Consider the following 15,936-nt stretch of genomic DNA (forward strand, 5'->3'; position numbering starts at 1 on the left):
GAGCAGAAACCAACCATGAAGTTTGCAAAGCATGCTCTCTTGGGCACTTCTTTGTAGCCAACGTATCAGGTTTGCTTATCACGCCACACCATGACAGCCTTTATATAAACCCTGGGAGGGCTCCCTCTCTCCTGCCGGGAGGGAACCTAATGAAAGGTCTGCAGTGATGCAGTGATCTCTTCCACCACCCCTGCACATCACAGCAAACAAAAACCCTGGCACATGAAGCAAAACCAGCTTTGCAGCCCAAGTCAGAACAGTCTTCACAGCCACCCAAAAGGTAACGAGCCCAAGTCCCACTCAGTGCAGGCAACTCAGTACAGCAGCATTTCAAAGAATTGCAGGCATCATCTTCCTAAATTGTTATATTGGAAGTTTTCCTCCACCTCAGGAATTCACACTCTCCTTTGCTGTGCAGCATTATTCCAATCAATTCAAAAGAAGTTTTAGTCTCTGCTTACAACTGGCCAACTCCAGTAAACAGACCTTATGTAAGAATGAATTACCATTATCCACACCATAAGGGCTTCTTTCTGTCCAAGTCATAGCTCCCAGTGTTGGAAATGATACAAAATTTAACATTTTTTTACATAACTTTAGTCAGGGGTTTTGTTCTCCTTTGCCCAGGGGGAAAGGAATTGAGGTTTCTTTTCAAAGGATTGTTTCACCACTCAGGCCTGATGAGCTTAACATCTCAACAGACTGGGAGTAGCACAGAAGATACACAAAAGATAATGACCATTAACAAACATCAACTCCAAACATCACCCCTGGCATGGTCCGAGACATCTGGTTAGGATGAGAGCCTAATTAACATGGAAGGCGAAGGGATCAATAACCAGTAGGAAACCAAATACGAAGACCTTGGGACTAATGAACATTGAGCCAATTAATTTTTCCGGGTTTTGACTGTATGTGAACAATCTAGTAAAGAGTTACGTGTGATGGAATGATTTTCTCTGCATAACCCATGCAATGTGTGGATGAAATCATTTCTGTTGCACATCCTGGCCAGAATAAAGTAATGCCTCAATTCTCTTACACTAAAAATTGTTGGAGAGTGTTTTTTCCGCAGTTTCGGTGACACCAGACGTATGTCCTACTGGCATTGCAAAGACCTTCCAGCTGCTGACTCTCAAACACCCCTGAGTCACTGCAGCCAGATGTGAGCAATGCCTCCCTGACAGTGAGAAGGGGCAGCCAGAGGAACCCAGGCCAGCCTCAGGGAGCAGCCGGAGGAGCCCAGGCCAGCCTCAGGAACCCAGGCCATCCTGATGGAGCAGTCTCTCCGCACCCCCCAAACACTGAGTGCTGCTGAGCACAGGTCATTTCATCCCTCCTTTTGGATAAGGGGTGAATCCAGCCCCCACACTGGCTTTACACGGTGAAAAATCCATGTGACACTGCTGTCCAGTGGGCCTCAATAGAAAGCCATTGCATGCCCAGTGCATGGTGTCTGACCATGGCTACAGGCAGCAGCATCCCCTCAGAGTGGGGAACTAAGGTTAGCAGAGCAGCCCTTTCACTGAATTAGCAGTATAACTCTACTGCCAGTGCTGCATGCACCGGTCAGCCCGTCTGGTCCCCTTCTGCAGGGCCCAAAGACAGCACTGAAACCAGGGGAATTACTCCCAGCTCCTTCCATTTTGTGCAATACGGTAAAACCTAAGGCCAGTCACACAAGCACCTTAAAGACAGTCAGTCTCAGAATAATCAAGCTGGAATTGGCCATCCAGTAGTCTTCAAGGGATCATCGTTGGTCAACTCTGCACGGCAACAGAGGTGTCTCTTTCAGCAGCCCTCCTTCAAACACGTTAAGATTCTGCTTAAGATTCAAGCAGAGCAAGAGAGACTGCTTGGAAATTTGCTGGCCATCCACACAGAGAAGCTGACCAGAAACGAAGAGTGCTGCAAACCAGCTCTGGGCATGTATTCTCCCTGTTGGGGATCAAGGTGCCTTGGAGTGGTTGTCAGCAGAGCCAGTTGTGGGTGAATCAGAAGGGGTGAATTTATGCATTGCCAGCAAAGCACCCCTGCAAAGCTGCTTCAGCTGGCAACTGTATGAAAGCTTGAGCTGCTACTCCCTGGGATTCAGCTCCGCACAAGGAGCTCCTCTTCATGGGCAGCAGCACCTCAAGTCTTGGCATCCCTAAGACCAACTGGGGCCATAAAGATTCATCACAGTGGTGTGCCCTGTTCTCTGACACATCTGCAGAGACTAAGTGTCTCTCACAGGCGAACAGTCTGCACAACAAAGGAGCTTTTCAGCACCTCTCCCTGCAAAGCATACAATGTATGAGCTCCCCAGAGGCGTCCATGTGTTTGCAGCCACCTCCTCCATGCCCGCCTTGCTGTGTCGCTACCTGGCTGCCAACCGAGTTACCTGCGTTAGCGGGCTTTGACCAGAGCTGTGACAAAACCCACCTCCCTCCCAGCAGACAAAATCTCAGGGAGCTACAGCAAAGACTTCTAATCCAAACTGTACTAACAGCGAAGTAATCTTAATGCTTTTGAATTTCTACGCCTGCCTCGAAGAGAACGCTGCAGAAATTGTCATCCCTGAGAGGAATTCTCCCATGTTTAGCATCTTTGCTTCTTTTTCTAAAGAGAACTTACACAAGATGGCATGTTTCAAGCAGCCTTCAGCTCACATTCTATTCTACAGGCTAAATTTCTTGGGTATACCACATATCCACCATGAGAAATCAGTCTTTCCTTAGTCTCTGAAAAGTCAGTACATCCTGGAAAAGGAAACCAGGTCAAAGTGTGGCATCAAATCCCAAAGTGACCTGCAAAGTTCCCCAGGACGGAACACCCACGGCAACCCAACCGGGACCTACCACCTGCCACTGTGTACTCCACCTGAACTAAAACACCGCTCTCTAGGAAGAAACTCCTCATTTTTTGCTAAAATAAACCACCAATATTTCCTGCAATTTCCAACTATTTTCCTTATATTCTCTTTAATGACAAAAAAAAGTTGCCCTTCTCTTGATGTAAAACCAGAAAGTCTTACGGAGTTGCACCATTTGTGAATGCTTGCAATTAGCTGGCACATACTGTTACAAGGGCATTTTTCTATCAAACAACGTAAGGTGCACTCAATGATTTTATGACAGCATTTCCCAGTATTTGGGGTCAATGACACATCTGGTGATTATACAGCGCACTTGATGCACGCACAATTAGCATCACACAAGATGAGTTGTTAATAACATGTTTCTACAAAATGCAGGAAGGATCCTGGGTATGTACTATTATTAGCTCCAGCCCTGAGGAAACAAGCAGCAGAAGAAGGCTCTGCCTTTTTAGTGCAAGGCTAAGAATACTGGAATTCTTCAGAGAGAGTTCTCTATTTGCAACAAGTGTGGTACCTCTTTGGCTGGAAATAATGGGAAAACTCATTCCTTTGTTTCAACTGACTTGACAGCAACATAGCAAGAAGCAATTTCCAAAGAAAAATGCAACTGAAGTGGATGGATACATTTGTCAGGGGCCATTGTTAGTGTAAAACAGCATCCATGAGCACAAAGACATAAAAGTAATCAGAAGATATCTGTTGTGGACTGTTTTAGGTCTGTGAAATAGCTATTACTCAGCTTTGCTATAGGAGGAGGAGGTTTACCTGAAAAATGCATTTGGAAGTATGACATCTTCTCAGATGGTTAATTACTTAGTATTTTTTAAAAAACAAAATTAAAATGAGATCTTACAGAACATGACAAAATAGCTATTTTTTGTGTCTAATGATTTTCCTTTGGGATTTATTCCTGATAAAGCACTGCTCTTTAAATTCAAAAGACACTACAGTATAACCACTGTAAAGCCAAAAAATAATCATGACTCAGGCAGCATGAATTCACATAGCAGCCCAGAACAGTATTGCCTAACCAAATCTATCCTAAACATTAGATTGCCAAATACCTATGTACTAACTGTTTACATTCCTAACATCCATGAACGAAATCATGAAATGCAAACATCTTAAACCACAACATTTCCTTTCACAATGTACCACACTCTGCTTTTGTCAATTGATTCTGAGCTCAACAAGACTGAGCTCAGCTTTTGGGAGCTGGCAAGGGTGACAGTGAAACTCCTACATACGGACCACAAACACAGCACCTCAGCACCCCAGCATTCTCTCACCACAACTCATCTATTTTGCTTTGCATCTTTCAGGATGTCATACAAGCAGCAAAAATCAGAGTCAGTGTTCATCAGAAGTGTTCAGTGTTCATCAGAAGCAACCCACCCCCAAGGGGCTCCAGTCACACTTGTGAAGCTGCTCTGTTAACACTCACATCACTGCCATGCATCAGGGAAAGCACATGCCCAGGACCAGACACAGACAGTGCCTCTCCCAGAAGCCCAGCATAACCACAGCTCTTCTGACTCACTTGACTTGAAGAGTTTCCTGCTCCCAAGAAGAAGACAGGTGGCTTTGATTTGATGTATGTTCCAGGACATTTTAAGAAAAAACTGTGTGACAACTGAATTCCTACTTTTTGTGTTGAAATGTAAGTAAGCTTGTACAGAGAATTAATGAAACTTCCATCCTTCTGAGAATGCACTGAAAGAGTGAGCCAAGATGACCACTGCACAATGTTTCCAAGCCCTGAGATTTACAAGAGCTTGAGAGGAAAAGATAAGATGGGTGCTTCTAATCTGGCAAGGGGACATGGGCTGAAGACAGCGAGGGGCTGAAGACAGCGAGATCAGTATCAGACTGGACAAATGAGCCTCAGCACTTACCATTCCCCCTTCCTGCCAGCATCTCATTTTTCATCCTTTCTGGAGACCTGCATCCTCTTTGGCATCACATCTTTTCCTTCCTGTTTTGATAAGCAGAACGTAGCAACCCTCACAGAGGGCCCTGTGTGATGAGGTGGCCAAGTGCCAGAGACAAGCCAAACTGGGAACGCTGCTTCTGGACTTGTGCAAGCCTCTGAATACAATCCAATATTTTGATACACGGCTGCAAATTCTGGTTATTTTGCACAGTGAGCTATGAATTCTCAGGGCCACTGACATTGTTCAGTGTCTTACTCATCAGAAACAAAGTTTTACCCGATGCTTGGTTTTGGAACAGAAAAGTTTTACTGGTGTGAAACCTCTGATGCCAGTTCAGTAAAAACTGGAACATTCTGATGAGAAGGAGGATGATTCAGTAAAGAGGATATTTGTCAGAGACATATATTCAGCCCTTTGCCTTACCACATGCTCTCTCTTGTAACCACTGGCAAGCTATTCACTCCCGGGATTATCCAAGACGAACCCCATCTTTGCCTCATTTTTACTCTTTGCTGGCTCTGAGCACTCACTAAGCACAAGGTATAAAGAGTCCACAGAATTTAGTCTCTGAAACTACAGACTTCTGCTCTGTGTAAAATGGAGACAGTACTGTTTTCCTTGCATACTAACAGTCAAAAGAATGGCCACGAAAAAACTAAGAGATGGTTAGAAGCTGCAGCAATGAGAACTACTTAAGAAACAGGAAAAAAAAAAAAAGATAAATTTGGAATTTCCCACTGGCATTTGTCAGCGATTTTTCTGGCAAATGTTGCTGAGAATGGTAAGATACTCCCTTAAGAGGATTTAAGAGCCCTGAGAATCTGCCTACCAGCATGGTAAAGGTTTCTTAGGCAACTGCAAAGTAACAAGAACAACATGAGAGCCATGTGCAAGTACATTGCACAGTCTGTGCCTGTGGGAGCGCATTCTGAAGAACAGATCGGCAGGGATAAAAGGCCATATCTTAATTACTAGGTCTCCTAAACACAGAGAGACAAGGCAAATTAAAAAAATGTAAACTCAAAAAATCTGATGTGCCAAGTATTTTGCTTGTTCACCAGCTCAGCTGTAGCAAACAAATGTAACTGCTGTCACATTTCTACTCACACGGGGGAGGGAGAAAAAAAAAGTAATTTCACTGAACACCCACGAACTACCAGGTGCACTGCACCCAGGCTGGGCACACTGACTGCCTGCAGCTTCCAATCCGAATCTGTGTGCTCAGAACCATGGTCCAACAGTGCAACTGCCCAGGGATAGTGAGAGGTCTGGAAAAGTATCTCGGAGACATCTTTTTCCCTGCCAGCCAGTCCTTAAGAAAACTTAGGACCTTAGTTTTCTAACTGACAATGTTTCTTGAAATTGTGCAGGCAGACTGCATTTCTAATCACTTAGAGTAACTGCAACGCCATCATCATAAACAAAACAGCTGTTCCAGCATCTATTCTCTACACAAGAACTACACAAGGAGATCCCAAAGGACTGCAGAAAATGACTAGGTGCTTGCTTACAGTCCCAAGTGACATCAGGAGTCCTTCAGCATACAGGTAAGAGACAACCTAGAGATATTTCTTGGAACTGGGACAGTTCCTTGCTGTGATTTGAAAAACAGGGCTATTCTCCCTATTTGGCTGCGGAGTGCTATCAACAAGCTGACATTATGAGAGGTAGCTGAAGTGTGTCACAGAACTGAGAGGCGGTTCCTGTCACTGGATGACCCTGTTAATCGTTGACCACTGTGAATTGCTGGGCAAGACAAAAGGAAAACACGAAGCTACTGCAGCGCTGATGGTTTGTTTCATAAAGATTGCCCTAAGGGAAACTTCTGCCCCAGAGGAAGAGAAGTAATGGAAACAGCAACACCCAGAGATGGCAGCGTTAGCATCTTTCACTGGAAGAAGCTACAGCAAGTGCTGAATAATATCAGGGATGTGAACCCGTTAAGTTAATTCAGTGCTCAGAAGCACCTGTAAATTTTGATGGCTCCCTAAAGCAAAACCCTGTCCAACAAGGCAGCCACGGCCACCCTGGCACATAGTTAATAGGATTCAGTCATCTTTTGAAAGCTGCACTGATAACTCCTACTGCACCCTGGCTTTTTGGGACGCCAATTGTTCTCAAAATAGGCAGTAAACCCAATTTTCAATCCAATAGTGGAAATCATAAACCTGTACCACAACTTTAAGTGGCACAAACCCAGTTACGAAGGCTCCAATAATTTTATGTCTGTACATAATAAAGCTTATGTTCTCAGCATTAGGAGCAAAGAAAGCCATGACCTATTTTACACCAAATATTCTATGCCATGTACAAACAAAATATACACCTGAAATAAAACTGGGGGTAACCTAGCCACAAACACTGCCTGTAAAAAGAAATGCTCAAGAAGTACTTCCCGTTTTACAGAAAAGGCTTACTGTGTATCACAGAGAGTACTGCACATTCTGCAGCGCTCATTCCACATAAGCTCACGTACTTTATGTTCTGTATAAATATCCCATTTACCTTAAAGAAACTTCCTCTTTTGTCCAGACAACGGGTTTTCATTGTCAAAGATGACATCTTCCCTGAGAAGACTCCACTGTATGCCTTGATCTCCTAAAAGCAGACACATATTTGTAAAGGTTAGTCCAGTCTGTAGGAAATTCCTCTGCAATTCTAAGCCACAGAAACAGTCACAACAAGCCCTCTGCCAAAACCCTTTCTGTCAACAACATCGTGCCATTTATTTCCTACCAGAGTCCTTACATATCCTTTCAGTCCATTATTTTTCCATCAATTGCTTCAAAAATACAGTGCTACTCAGAGTTTCCTATTTCTCCCTTCTTTTCACAGCTGATCCTGTAGCTGTGAGTAGATTTTAATGTGCTCATTAAAAAAGAATGCTAAAACATAATGATTGCTTTCTTTGTTTACTTGACCTCAGTCTACAGTACAAACAGAACAAAATGTTAGATGTCATTACAATCCACTCTCAAATATTACAGTATTAGCGGGACTTACCAGGAGGGAAAAAAACCAGTTTAAAATCACCCACAAGGGAGAAAACACTCTACCACTAAAGCAAAAACCAACAAACAACAACAACAAAACCCCCAAACACCCCCCAAAAAATGCTGCTTCTAGTTTCTAAAATGCAACTGAGTCATATTCAAGTCAGGAACTGAAGATGAAATTAGGAAGAAGCTGCATTTTCCACTATCAGGTAAAATGAATGGACAGTTTAACACCCAGGACAATATACTAACGCATCACCTGGGGAATATCAAGGGGGTGATCTCCACCTGAAAGTAGAGGAGCAGAGCTCCTCTGAAGTCACGACCAATTCACACCAGTAATTTGTGAATCAGCTTCTGAACTAAGCAGGAGTCAGTTCCATGCTAAGAAGTCCTTCTAGGATTTTTACAGGTGAGCCTGTAGTTGTACTGAAACAGCCTAACTCTCCTCCTTGCCCACACGTTTACCAACCACACAGCAGGGAGCTATGTTGGAAGTTTTAGTTACCAAAAGGGCAAATAATGCAAGTGCAAAACATTAGAGAGTAGAAATACAGACGCAAGTTTTGATTTGATACAAGCAGAAATGAAAATAAAAATGGCTGGCAGCAGCAGCGAAAACCCAGTTTAGTGGTGTGGCTGCAGAGGGAGATGGAGCAGAACAAAGCAGCTGGGACAGAGAATGCTGACAGGTAAAACCCCAAGTTTGACACATACCCCACACCAAACACATGCATGCTTCTGCTTCCCTCTAATGCCTTATGCAAAAGAATTGACACGGGTAAGGAAGACCAAGGCAGGAGGAGGAGATTAAATGAAAAGAAGGGTTAAATGAAAAACCTTGGCAAGCAAAAGCACATGAGGAAACTGAGAGGTACAAGCAGGAGAAAAGAAACATTTTGGTTTTAATATGTAGCAGGAAGCTTTAAATAGTTCACCCTGTTTCCAGAGGTCCTACCACAAGAGCACTAGAAAAGGTTACATTTTTCCACTTGGATTCTGGTTAAAAAGCAGCCATGCCAGGAAGCTCAGGAACCTGCCTGTTTTCCAGGCAGGGTTTGCAGACTTTGAAGGCTGAAAGAAAAATCTTGAATTCTGCGTTGTTGTGAAAGCCAAACACTAAGGGATGAGCAGGAGAAGACAAAAAACAGTGCTGGGGGAAAAAAAATTAAAAATAAAAAAGTCCAACTTTCTTCCTAAATCAGTATATTTAAAGGATATGCTCCTGGTGAAGCGCTAAAGAATTGTGAACTGTGTTTTATTTACCTAGAAGTGTGCCTAAAGAACTTGACTACACTAATCCCTTAAGAGATGATGTTCAGTTCAGGTGGTTTTGCAGGTGCTATTAAATGAGTTAAGCTCTGTCTCCTCATTTGCTACATACACAAGGGTAGAGAGCAGTTGTTCCGCTCTAGGGAGCATAACAAATTATATAAAAAAAAAAAAAAAGAAAGAAAAAGAAAAATCTTCTTTAGATCAATTCTGGAAAGAAAATTTGCACCTGAGAGTGTTAAGGTGGAGGGAGACCCAAGAAACCCAAAAAGGGAATTAGAAAAAACCCTCGAATTTCCAAGCTGATCCTATTCCCTTAATGGCAACGCCAAATTAAAAGACACATGAAAAATCCCAGAGATTTTAAAGGAGTTACACTAGAGCATTATGAACAAGATCCTGCATCTCTAGTCTCAGTCATTAATCACTTCATTTGTAAACAACAAACCCTTCACAGGAAATCTCATGGGTTTTAAGTTTTTTTTTCAATTTAACCACAAGGATGTCTGCATGCAATCCTATTACCAAAATAAGACCATGCTGAGATTTTTACATTCTCCACTCAAACATACAGAGGAAGGAAAACACATAAATACACAGTTTTCGCCCTTCAAAGAGTGGTATGACTCCAGTTGGAAGAAAGCCTTAAATAAAACCACTGCTTATTTCACTTGTAAGAGGTTCTGGAGCTCTAAACTTCTTCATAACTTCTATTACTGTTACCATTTATGCAACATTACTGCTATCTGTAGGACCTTAACTCTGAGCCTCAGCTGAGCTCTTCTCAGCTCCACACAGGCAGGGAATCAATCCCCCACCACCTTTTGTGGCTACAATGTCATTTCAAACTAATTTAGGGTAACCTAAATAATGTTTCATGTTTGAGTGGGTTTTAGTATTTCTGACTAAAATCAGCACAATGGGAGACACTGCTGGGGCTTTTTTTGTATTTATTGGGAGGGGTTCTTTTGGTGCAGATACTTCTTTTTTGCCATCCAATACTCAAGAAGACATTAGAGCTCGCTGGTAAAATGGATGGCCAGGCTGGGTGCAACACTCCACAACCTGGAGGCAGACTCCTACCTCAGAGCTGAGAGGTTCCTCCACATCATGCAGAAACAACTGCAGAAAAACAAATCTAGTGTCAGGAGGTTTCATTTCTCTACACAGCTGTGCACATCTGATGTTTAGTCAGATCCAAAACAGGCTGGAAAACCACTGCTCTGAAGTTGTCCCTGTTGAGTTTGGACCGTATGAGGCTGTCAGAAACAAAAAATCTCCCTCCTTTGATTGGGAAGCTGGATAGAGAAAGTCAGCAAAGCATGTCATCTCCTGTACCTACCAGAGAGGAGCCTTCTCTCCTCCTTCTGTGCTCCAGGCACTGAGGCAGAGAGCCAAGACAGATTCACCCAGACGCTGCCCAGGTGCCTGCTCAGAAAGCCCCCGTGGAAATGCCACCAGGCTGCAGGAGCCAGCTCACTGTGCTGTTCAGGTGGCCTCTTGCCTGGCCATCTGGAAGGGAGCGTTCTGTGTGTCCCAGTGCTCTGCCCCAGCTTTCCGTGGGCAGAGGTTCCATTCGGTTCCTATGCACAGCGCTGCCTTCCCACAGCTCCTCACATCCAGGACAGAGCTCCTGTGTGTGAGCGACAAGACAGGGCAGGGAGAAGGCGTGATCTGTCTGCTTGGCAAATTTCCCTGAAGTCCAACGCTACTGCACGGATGCTCATGCCCATGCAAGCTGTATGTTTCAAAAAAACAGGTGCTTTTCATCTTCTTTCTTCCATTCCCTTCTCCTGCTGGTTTTCATTCACACAGGAATGCCCACAGCACCTTTTGCATGCCTGTATGCAACTGAGACTTCTGACTCCTCATCAAAACAGCTCCTAGTTTACTCCCTCTACCACAATTTTATTTGGATTTTTTGGTATGTTCTTATTCTTAACTATATTAGAGCAAATGACCACCTCACTGGACTTCTCGGGATCCTTCCCTTTAATCCTCTCATTCCAGTCTTGCTTTTACAAAGCAAAATGTCTCGTTTTCTGTGGCCATGAGTCCTGGCAAAGACGAGACAGTCTGTCCGTACGCCTCCCCTGAGCTCAGCCACAGCAATCTGAGGAACGTGCAAAATCCCTGCCCACAGTCCTCCTTACCCCACCTCTGCTCGGTTTCCTAAGGAATCAAGGCTATCCCCACTGCACCAGCTTCCTGTTCTTTAGTTCCTAACTAGGATTTTTGATCTCTTGACCAACCTAACAAGACCTGACTGAGGAAAAGACTAACACTGGCAAGAAGATGGCAGGAAGAGACTCCATGTATGCCACCACTGAAGGAAGAGATCTGCAGCTTTCCTTTTGCTGGCTGACCCACAGAATTATCACCTTTTTTTTTCCCCCCTGTATTTTAAATTTAAGTTACCTCACTGAAGAAACTCAGTCTGCCCTCTTTCATTCTCCACCTGTGAAGGTCATGCAATCACTGAGCACAGGCTCTCACAGAAACCACCTCAGGCAAATTAAGAGTTATATCGTTCTGCAGCCACGGAAACACAGGAGAAAATGCCAGTCCAGACCTTAAGTATAAGCTGGCAAAGGTCAGCTGATGTCAGAAGACTAATGGTGATTGCTACCTGTCAGTGTGTTCCCTAGGCCAGCAGTGGGGTACAGCTGGAATACAATCCCTACTGTCCCACAACAGAAAAGCATGGAAGCTAGATAGAAGCTACTACAGATGTACTTGTAACACCTATAGTGAATTAGCATCATATTGCAATCATTTTTTACAGCAATTCATAAATACATAGTATTAAAATAACTTAAATTCATTTGGGGAACCCATTTTCTGGTGTCTTAAAGTGGACACCAGAAACAGGAAGGATAAATACATTTTACTTAATTTTAAAAAGTAAAAAAAACCCACCCTGCTCAAATGGAATTCTACACTTGACAATATGCCAAGAGATACACACAGAACTTCAGATTTTCAGCAAATGTAATCATCTTCATGCATTTCATTTTCCTGTTCTCCTAGTACATTTGCACAGTCCCAGGGAGCAGGCTGTGCTCATCTCTAACCTACAAAGCTCTGGTTTGTCCAATTACTCCGACCTTATCTGAATCTTGGCAAAATGAAACTTTTCCTTTTGAAAGTATTTCCTCTGAGAAGCTGACTGCAAGCCTCCTTCCAGGAACATAGATACAACTGAGCACAGTATCACTTTGAATATCTATCAAATAAGACCTTCAGTCTACAAACTATCACTGGTGCCAGGATCTGGCAGACCTCTCAACTCAAATGTTGCATTGTGTTAACACAGCTGTATCCACAAGCAAAATGCGAGGGGATTATGTAAAAAGAAATTCTAACTTCCATCATTCTTCTGGCTGCAGAAAGAGTTTACAGACTGGTCGGTTGTTTTTTTGGTTTTTTTGTTTTTTTTTTAAATTCAAGTAATGCAAGGGCACATTACTTGTAAAAAACAAGTGAGACATACAGCAAAAACGGCAAGTCACTCTTTACACACTGGTGTGTTTTTGTATTTTGCTATTTTATTTAAAGAGTTTAAAAAACCTTGGAATAACAAAAATTCCCTCACCCTCCTTTTCCTTCGAGCACTCTTTATACTTTTATCTTTGCTGCCTGAACAAAACGTGTTTGTGTGAGCTGCTCCCCTGAAGAAAGCCACCAGTATGATGTCAGTGAGTACTTCTCAGTCAATATTTCTGCCCACGAGGTAAAAAAGATCTTACAAAGATAGACATTCCCTACACATATAGGCAGAAGGGCCTCGAACGACAGTTTGCAATCCTTTTCAGAAAACAATACTGTCCTCATAAACTGCAAAGGAAACATAAATATGCAACACTCCCGAACTTTTCAAAGGCAATGAGGGGTCACAGGTAAACTGCATCAATGCTGCTCATCCCGCTTAACATAACAGTGCTGCTAAATCACAGCCAGCTCTCCAAGGACGACTCCTCCGACTCCTCCTCACCACGCATGGAGCCGCCAAGTATCAGCCAGTGCTTATGAGACTGTCACCCGGACAGACCGATCCGCAGGGGCTGTGTCCCAGCCTATGCAGCTCAGTCACGGCATAATTACCAGAGTCAGCCTGAAGTGGGAACATCACTGCCAGATTTATCCACTGATCTTTCTACATCTGGTTTCAGCCAGTCATCACTCCTGCCTCAACCAATCTTTTGCCTGCAGGCTTATTTTTTCCCCTTGATTCCAGATCCTACTCACTGGCAGCCTTTTATGAGACTAAAGGATGAAGAGAATTTATTGCTTTGAACTTGTTTCAGCACTGCACTCTCAGGAGAGGCTTTAAGTCCCTTTAGATTTTGGGCAGATCCACTGTCTCACTCACAGCTGTCCACCCACTTCTTTTATCTATGAAGCCGTAAATTCCGAAACAAAAGCATCTGAAAATCCCATCTGAAAAGGGCACAAGAATCAGCCTGACTCTGCTCCCACCAACATGAGCAGACATGGCATCACTCTTTCCAGCAGGAGCATATAGTTATGCAAACAGCGAATGCCTCAGAAAACCCAATCCTCAAGCTTTGCCGAGCACAGCACACTACCAGGAGAGTTCTGTTTGCTGCTACCGCTGTCTCTCTGTACCCCTTCCCAAGTTTCTTCTTCCTCTCTTCCACTAAACAACCTCTTCCTGCTCGCTCCCATGGCATACTTTCCACATTACTGAAAAGGAATAAAACCCCAAGTCATTTCCTCTGGCACAGCGTTTAGTCATGGAGGATACTACCAAATCTCTTATAAGAGAATGATTGTTTGTTGATACATTCATGTCTTGTTTGCCTCTGGAAATGTCAGAGAAATACATTTAGGAGGCGACTGGCTTTGATTTGGATAACCTTTCAGAAGGTTTCTATTCATCCCAAATTCCCTGGCATAGATACCTCACAAAAAAACTAGCGTTTCTTGCAGTATTTCTGTAATTTCCACTTACGATTCCTGCCAAAACCACTGAATAATAAAAATAAAAACATTCACAAGTGTTTTCAAATGCCTTAGAAAAGTTTAACATTGAGCTGCACTTCCTGGAAAAAGCAAGAAAAAGTAATTGCTTGAATTACAATATCAGCTTCAAGGTCTGGAGGAACTCCAGAACTCAGAGCAATGCTTTAATGCAAAGGGAGGTGGGGTTCAGCACCTGCGTTTGGATGGAGATGCACAAGACAGCCACCTGCTGGGCTTGACCATGGGTTATTTTAGGCACCCGGGAAAAGCCAGGTGCCTAAAATATAACCCTGTACCATGAATGCCAGAGCAGGATGAGGGTTTCAGTGCTCAAGTCCTAGCCCTGACCTCCTGGCCCAACAGAGGCATCAAAACAAAGCTCTGAGCACACCACTGCCAGAGGTGACAATCCTCCATGCAGCAAGGCGGAAGAACAGACCTGGCTTCCTGATGGTTCAGAGAGCCTGAACACTTTTATCTGCTCACATATTTCCACGATCATAGAATTGCAGAATGGCTTGGGTTGGAGATCTAAAAGGGTCTCCATCTCCCCCCTGCTCTAGGAAAGGACACCTCCCACTATTCCAGGTTGCACCAACCTTGCCTTGGACATTTCCAGGGACAGGGCAGCCATAGCTTCTCTGGACAACCTGTGCCAGGGCCTCACCACCCTCACAGGGAAGAATTTCTTCCTAATATCCAATGTAACCTAAACTTACTCTCTGTCAGTTTGAAGCCACTCCCCCTTGTCCCACCTTAAAACATTTCTCGGATGTGGCAGAGTATTATGTACATCAAAGCTTGTGCTCATTTTGCTCGGTGTTTCCAGAAAAGCTTCAGCTGATTTCCAGTAAGAGCAATTCTCTTTTCAGAGCTAGGGAAACACAAATTCTCTTGATATATTTTTCTTCACATAATTCATTGAAAAGGATTGCACTTGTTTACCCAAAGCAACACACAAATGGGGAAAAAAGGCAGACAGACCTAAAGGCTGTTTGACCTTAAAAGTAAATATGAGAAATGGATTGCGAGATAGAAAAGTGATCTTAAAAGAACTGCAAAAGCTGTGAATTTTTTCAAACCCTAAGTATCTTTTAGGCTCTTCACTACTAAAAAAAATATTCAAATGTTAAATAAGTTTGCACACCACTGAACAATGACAAAACATAGCTTCTTTCAATTCTAACGCAGTAGCATTTTCTAGTTGTGTTTCTTGCATCACCAATATGCTTAACAGGTATCTCCTTGTAAGAAAATAACTCCCTTATAATGGCAAGCAATGATGCCATTATTCCCTATGAAACGTTTTGCAAAGTAAACTGCCGTTCAGGAGACAGCCAATGCCAAAGAAAGATTTCCACTGACGGCCACAATTACCGGAATGAGTTCAGCACAGCTACTAAATGGTGTGCAAGAAGAATCTGTAAGATCGGGAGCCCCTTCGGCTGTTATTGCAAGCTCCATTTAGAGGCTTGTACCGATCGCCCTGAGACCACAGAATACAAACGCTGAAAGGGCCATTTGCTGTGCGCCTCGAGCTTCAGCACAGGGTGAGGCATCGGGGCACCGATCAGCCAGGAAACAAACACCCTCTCTTTGTTCTGCTGTTGACCTTATGCTCATCTTCCATGTGACACATTCGGAAGATAATATGTAAATTATGTCACTGATCTAATGGTTTAGCTATTAAGTAAGGAACCAGATCACCAGAAATGCACCACACTTGGCACCTTGTTTTTTTGGATAGCTCCCAGTGACAGCAGCTGCTCATTTCCAGTACACAGGCTGCTCCTCCTCTGAGCCGAGTAAGCGAAGGCAGTCAAATACAGAGAGTCTATGGTAAGGGCTATTATTTTAATTCCTTGATCAAAACTGTCAAGATGTAATC

The 15,936-nt window shown here is 43.5% G+C and overlaps 1 protein-coding gene across 8 annotated transcripts in view; it reads right to left on the reverse strand.

Annotated features, from left to right (window-relative positions):
• RIN2 (Ras and Rab interactor 2) overlaps positions 1-15,936 on the reverse strand; it is a 65,495-nt gene that overhangs the window by 26,915 nt on the left and 22,644 nt on the right. For 7 of the 8 annotated variants that reach the window (XM_039569965.1, XM_039569963.1, XM_039569968.1 and 4 more), the window contains one exon: positions 7,300-7,392. In XM_039569965.1, the coding sequence (XP_039425899.1) occupies positions 7,300-7,356 (57 nt within the window). In that variant the 5' untranslated portion in view covers positions 7,357-7,392. Of the gene's footprint in view, positions 1-7,299; positions 7,393-15,936 lie in introns of those variants that run through there. The other variant, XM_039569969.1, reaches the window with a different exon arrangement.

This window comes from Corvus cornix, chromosome 3, assembly GCF_000738735.6.
Source record: "Corvus cornix cornix isolate S_Up_H32 chromosome 3, ASM73873v5, whole genome shotgun sequence".
Taxonomy (NCBI): domain Eukaryota; kingdom Metazoa; phylum Chordata; class Aves; order Passeriformes; family Corvidae; genus Corvus; species Corvus cornix.